This window comes from Cupressus sempervirens, chromosome 9 (genome assembly GCF_028749045.1).
Source record: "Cupressus sempervirens isolate cs-2001-9-10 chromosome 9, ASM2874904v1, whole genome shotgun sequence".
NCBI lineage: Eukaryota > Viridiplantae > Streptophyta > Pinopsida > Cupressales > Cupressaceae > Cupressus > Cupressus sempervirens.
Window position 1 is genome coordinate 761,660,714 of NC_143126.1, and position 7,026 is coordinate 761,667,739.

The 7,026-nt window shown below is 33.4% G+C and overlaps 1 protein-coding gene across 1 annotated transcript in view; it reads left to right on the top strand.

Moving 5' to 3' along the window:
- Positions 1-3,064, top strand: part of LOC149540903 (uncharacterized) — a 158,035-nt gene extending 154,971 nt beyond the window's left edge. The window contains exon 5 of the mRNA XM_089799759.1: positions 2,516-3,064. Within this exon, the coding sequence (XP_089655885.1) occupies positions 2,516-2,764 (249 nt within the window). The 3' untranslated portion in view covers positions 2,765-3,064. The remainder of the gene's footprint in view (positions 1-2,515) is intronic.
- The last annotated feature ends 3,962 nt before the right edge of the window (positions 3,065-7,026 follow it).

Sequence of the window (7,026 nt, forward strand, 5' to 3'; positions counted from 1 at the left end):
CCCTAGTGGTCTCAACTGGTAGTGCCTATGGAAGGGTCCTAGAGGTAGAGCCCCCAATAGGGTAAGGGAGTAGAATCCTTTGTGGGCTTGGGGGCATAAATCAGGTCTCCGAAACCTCACAAAATTTCATTATGAAAGTCATTTTTACAAAAAATTAACCATTTTTTGTTCAGGGTTGGAGTTTCTAACTTGGGGCCACTAAGACTCCTACATGTCCTTGGGAAGATCAGGGGACTCTTGGGAGTCGCAGGGATGTCCAGTCGTCACAGACATCTTGACGGTGATGATAGTGCAAGAAGGGGATGTTTCCCCCAAGTCCCCGCATCTGAAAATCGTGGTGTTTTTTGGGGGCGATGTGTCCACATAGTTTAAGTGTCATTTGTTAGAAACAAACTCACATCGATTTGTCACTTCATTTGCATATGTTTGAAGTTGATTTTTCTTAGGTTTGGCCAACATTTCTTTACAGATTCAGGTTTAAAGCCTCAATGGGTGTGGTCAAAGCCACTTAAGGATCAAATTCAACCCTAACCATGTCCTTGAGAAATAGAAACCATGGTGGGCTCTTTGTGAGAACTACTTTCTTCACTTGTTGGAACTGCAATCTTGTGGCACCTTATGCACATTATTCGAAATGGATGGAAGAAGGAGAAGTAATTATATGGAATGTGTTGGAAAGACAGGTACAGCACTATAGTAGAATATTTATAAAATACTATTAAATAAATAAAAATACCATCATGAGGGACCAAGAAAAACAATAAAAGACATGAAATAAACATTATTCCCAATTTGATAATGTTTTGTTCATTGTGATACACTTAGACTACAAAAGACTGCAGTAGTTCCTTGTGAAGTTTCATTTATTCATTTCTCTACTGTTAGGTATTCAATGAAGTGAAACATGCAACTGTTTGTTTCCTTTCCTTCATACAATTGTGGTAGTATGAAAATATAGATCAAGTTTCTCATAAAGATGCAGTCCACCTGCTGAGAATTCATTTCTCTACTGTTAGGTATCCTAACATGCAACTGTTTTTTCCTTTCCTTCATTCAGTTGTAGAAGTATGAACCTAAAATAAAATATAGATCACGGTGCCCATAAAGATGCAGTCCCACCCGCTGAGAAAGCTGTGATGAAAGAGTCCAGCATGATTTTGAATTCTACAGGATGTGGTTATGGCTGGATTTGATCTCCACGTGCCTTTAATGAAGGGGACTGCACCCATTGTGAGATACTTGGCTATTAAGAATAGAGTACGCTTGTACAAATTATTAATAAAGATTTTTTATGGCGAGTGACAATTTTTTTTCTGAAGTAGCCAAACTACTCTTTTAAAAAAGTTATCAAGCCTAGTAGAAAAGCTTGCAGAGTACTTGAAAACTGAGTACTGGTGAACCAAATGACCTGTTGAGTTACATTAAGCTCACCAATAATTTAAAAAAAAATTGATGCTATGTTTGCTAAAAAAATCATCATAAACTCTCTAAAACCTCTTTAGATAAGGCAACTTCTACATATGATATTTTTGGTGGAAAAAGCGTAATTCATTTAGAGGTTGAACTCATTTTTTTCACTATGATATGCATTAAACTCTAATCTTGATTTATATATGATAGAGATCAGTAATATACTAATATGTTAAACAAATCTTGTGATATGTATTTTTTTCGAAGAATTTCTTTTTAAACTTTATGTATTAAAAAATGTGCAATAAAATTGCCATGTTAGTCTGAGTTTTTGTTGTTTTCTGAATTTTTGGACTAATGGATTTTCCAAGTAATTTCCAAGTGGAAGTTTTACTACTATGTTTTCAAGCAATTTCACGTATAACCAAACTGAATCAAGAAACTCTCTTTCAATGAGAAATCGGGAATTTATCCTCTACTAAAAATGAAGTCCATATAATCCGTGAGGAAATAACAATTTATAATTGGTGAGCAGTTACTTTCAAACTTGCCAACACAATGGAGAGAACAGCCAATAAATGTTGCTCAAAGCAATATTTTTGGCTTCAACACTATAGGTTATAGCTACTAAGGATGTGGTAAGTAATGGGAGATCCCTCTATTGGATACAGTTTTGCAGTTTTGGAGCGATCCTCACTGCCTGCTGCTAGAAATTCCTAAAGGTGGAATTAGTATTGTTCTCATTTGTATAACATCCCAAAGGTGTTATGACAGTAGGATGGAAATCAGCAGTCCAATATTCATCAACATGATGTAAGCAAGCATATGTTTTATTGTGAAAAATTTGAGATGAGAGTATCATGTAGGTTTAGATATTTTATCATATATAGATCAAGTTGCCTATAAAGATGTTTTTGTACATATCAAATCATCATATATCACAACATTTAAACCTAGATGATGTAAGAAAGCATATGTTATATCATATTAAGAAATGTAGAACTTGACTTTGTTATGAATAAGATTTTTTCACAAAAGCTTTAATCATACTTGTTCAAACCAGTTTTATATTTGTTTAATTATGTTTCTTGAAACTTCATTGCAGGCAATAACCTTAGCAGGAAGGGTGCGTGTGAATGCTGTGTTGCCTGGTTGGATAAATACTGATCCTGCTGGTGAGGTAGCATTGAGACTCAAGGATCATAAATGGCATCCAGTTGGAAGGGTAGGAATACCGCAAGACATTGCTGAAATATGCTTGTTCTTGTCTGATGAGAAACGATCTGGATTTATTACAGGGCAGGAATTTGTAGTTGATGGCGGGGTGACCAAGAAAATGGTTTATCCTGATTAATCTAATCTTGAGAGCTAGTGTGAATGGCCTTACAAAGCTACCTATCTGCTTCCGGCCTTTAGTCTCTTCAATTGAAAATCAAGATGATGATATTAGCAAACAAAAGTAATAATGTTAGAAAATTCATGAGATAATCTTTATCTTAACCTGTTCATGTGTCAACTTGTAATTTTAGCCTACACCTTGGAAATTGTTTGTACATTCAGAGACGATAATCATGCTTAGTTTTAGGATTCAGCTGTGTAAAAGTTATTTGCATTAATATTTTAGATCACACTCAATCATTGTTGATTTTATGCAGATTGCTGTAAATGTAGTTGCATTGCCATTTTTGGTATATATTTTCCAATCGCAAAGATACCACTCTTATTTATATTATCAAAGAGACATGTCTATCCATTATTATCTAATTAATATAATAAGAAGATTATTTAATTATAGAATCTCTCTCTCTTTCTCTCTCTCTCTCTCTCACACACACACACACACACACACACACACACACACACACATTGCTGCACTTTAGTCTCATAGTTTATCCAACTAAAGCTATCAAACATCAACACTCCCTCTTAGCTAGGGAGGATAAACACATAACGTATATTACTTCAATGTAATATAAAGATATTGGGAGTAATGACCTCCTGAATGTCAACTCATTTGACATTCACCACGTACTCTATGACCAATGGTCTATTAAATGTTAGTTGCAAGACATCCACTAAGTACTGAGTAATGGCCTCTTGAATGTCAACTCATTTGATATTTATCAAGCACTCTGTGAAAGTCCCCTGAACATCAATTTGCTTAGCATTCACCTTGTACTCAAAATGTTCAGAAGGTATGTGCATGCGCATTCTCATAATTCTTACCATATGAACATCTACCATGCAAAAGTATAATCTATCATGATCTGCATAGACATCGTAAGATATCCATCATAATAGAAAATTAAGATATTGTAAGAATGTTATTTTTGAGTAACCTCTGGAAATACAAGCAATAATCATTTGGAAGTCGTCACTTCATCATGATGTACATAAGGGTTAGGCCCAATTAGTCGTGAAGTATGTTCATGAATCATAGCCCTCTTGACTATTGCAATTTATTGATCAATGGGGAATCCATCTTAACATGGTCTACTTCCTCTGGATTAATATGACCAAGATCACCAAAGGTTGACTAAACCATATCCTTTATTTGCTCCCTCTCTTTCAAGGTTCCATCTAATAAAATGTCAAGCTCTCTAAATCTCAATCTCCCTCATCTTGTAATAATGTTCTCAGAGGAAAAGATCAAGGTACATAGCTCTTAAATACAAATACGAGAGATTTACTGTAGAATAATGAGAACTCACCTCTACATCCACCTTCGCAAACACTCATGTCTAAATGGGAATGGAGGTTTATCCTAGTCATACTTAATGCTAGTTTGACCATTGCCAGGTCACATACTTTTATTGGAGCGCAAAGTACAAAGTATCCATTGATCTTTATTCACATGGGAGATAGTTACAACATCTGCCTTCTTTGCTTCTTTTTTTTACTTGTGATTGGACTTGTTATTAATCCTTCCTTTATTATGATACACTAATAGTAAACTCAATAGGTGATGTAAGATAGTACCATTTAGGCACGTTAAATCCCGATTGATCACATGAGGCGACAAGTCTTGTTTTGAAACATGTAAATGGGTCAAAAGACTTATTATCAATGTAAGATAATGATAAGTTAATGGCAATACAAAATCCTTTCACATGCCTAGATAATTCAGTCTCCTTTAACATGTTCATAGACCTATGTAGATTTGAGTCTTGTTTGCAAATTATTTATTCCTCATTGTTTTGTTCAATGGGCTTGAGCCAATGGGAGTGTCCCCTTCTGTTTCAAAACTTTTCTGCATTCATGTTTTTACTTATATTTGACTAGCGATGATATTTTATACTTCTTTATTTTTTGAATGAATCTTTCTATCATAGTTTTAATCATTTTCTAGATTTGCAATAATGTGGCTCTTATACTATGTTGATTTTATGTGGATCATTGCAAATGTTGTTGCATTGCCATTTTTGGTATATATTTTCCAATGGCAGAGATATAACTCTTATTTATATTAACGAAGATACATGTCTTCTCATGAGACATATCGATCCATTATCATCTAATTAATATGATGAAAAATGGTTATTTAATTATAGAATCTCTCTCTCTCTCTCTCACACACACACACAGACACACACACAGACACACACACACACACACACACACACATTTCTGCACTTTAGTCTCATAATTTATCCAACTAAAGCTACCAATCATCCATCATTAGGATGACAAAGATGTAGAAGTTAAGTTGTTTGTTCATTGCCAAAAGCCATGTTTGCCTTTACTGGTGACGAACTAAAAATAATTCTAATTCCTATATCATTATAGATAAGGGAAGATTTTTATGGTTGTAGTTGACATTTGGAATACCTTTGGAGTAATATCTGCTACATCTTGTAGGGAACAATTTATTTTTGTAGCGTGTCAGTTTTTGAAATTTGTTTGATTCACAATAATGTTCCTAGTTCTTGTAGTGCTATCAAGTAGAATGAATGGATAGTGGGCCATTTTAGTGATTGTGTTTTTGAGATCTATATTCGATGTACAAACATCTATTTCAGATTTATCCTTTAGCTTCAAACAGTCCTTAGCATTATTTAATCTCTAGGCATCTACGCTTTGTAAGCTCATTTAGGATCCATTTAGTTCTTGGAAGATGACAGGAATTGGCTTTTTCAAAATCTAGATTTGAAATTTTTATGTTTGTTTCAAAATTGGCAAAATGGAATTAGCATACCGGACTTCCAATTTTGCCTCAAAATTAGGTTTTCCAACTTCCTACCAGCAAGTAGGAATTGAAAATCAAAACTTGGTTATGTTTTTAAAGGAGTGTAAAAACAATAGATTGGACTACTTTTTGAAATTTGCCTTCAACTCTATGTTTACGCATAAAAATGTGTCTTCACACGCATCTTCCAAGTGAAACAAATAGTTCAAGTAAAATCCCAAAAATTGGAATGAAGATTTGCAAAACCTTGATTTGGCTAAACTAAGGTTTGTAGAAATCCCGTTTTTTTAATTTCCACAAACCAAACGAACCCTTAAACATATAGCAAATCAAAAAGCACTCTTTTAATTAGCTTTGGAATTTCATAAAACATTGACACAAACATTTTAAGCCTATCTGTTTAATTTGGATTTTATCCCATGCAACTATTCACTGCAATTGTTTCCTAATGCTACTTTGATATAGAATGACTACGAAGAGGACATGTGTTTACAATATATTCTATGTATAATACCTCAAAATAAGTTCTACACGAGGATATTTAGAAAATTGAAATGGTGTATATGTTGAGGATATTTAGAAAATTGTATTCAAAAGTTTATGTTTGCTTTAATGGTTTTTTTCATATGTTTCCTTCCAAAGGGGGAGATTGCTAGGAATAGAGGTTTTGTTAGCACTCCAATTTACTATTTATGTGTTGTATTGATGACAGGTTTTGTCATTGATGACAACATGAAAAAAAAAAGCATTCTATTTATTAAAAGGTGGTCATTGGAACATCAAAGTTGGCATATAATAGGACAAGCTATGTGAGGCTAGATTGTATAAGGATGGGTATAGATATCATATCTATATTCACTAGATTTGATATGGAGTTCTAGCCAAACTATAATTTATTTGTTGAAGACTGGTAGTAGATCGATGTGTATGAAATAATGTCAAAGAAAGTTGATGGTATATTTGATATATCTTATTAGTGAGGTGGAATTACTAATGTTATTAGTGAACTTATTTTGTGATATATCTTATTAGTGAACTTATTTTGTGATACAAGACATGTTCATGCACCTATATTTGTGATAACAGGGCTTGGAGATCATTCTAGAAAGGTCAATATTGTGAATCATGTTGTATGTTTTACCGACAACTGACTAGATTAAGGAAACATGTTGATTATCACTAGTAGAAAAACAACAATATATGACTAAATAAACTACTAAATACTATAGATATATGACTAATTTTAATCACATGAACAATAGTAGTTTATTGCCGGTCATTCATCTCACAACCAAACCTATGACTAAACTATTTTAATCATTGATTTGGTCATTTATTATTATTAACGGTTGTGTATTTAGTCATTTCTTCAGTAGTTTATTTGATCATTTATTTGGTAGATTGTTTGATCATTTATTTGGTGGTTTATT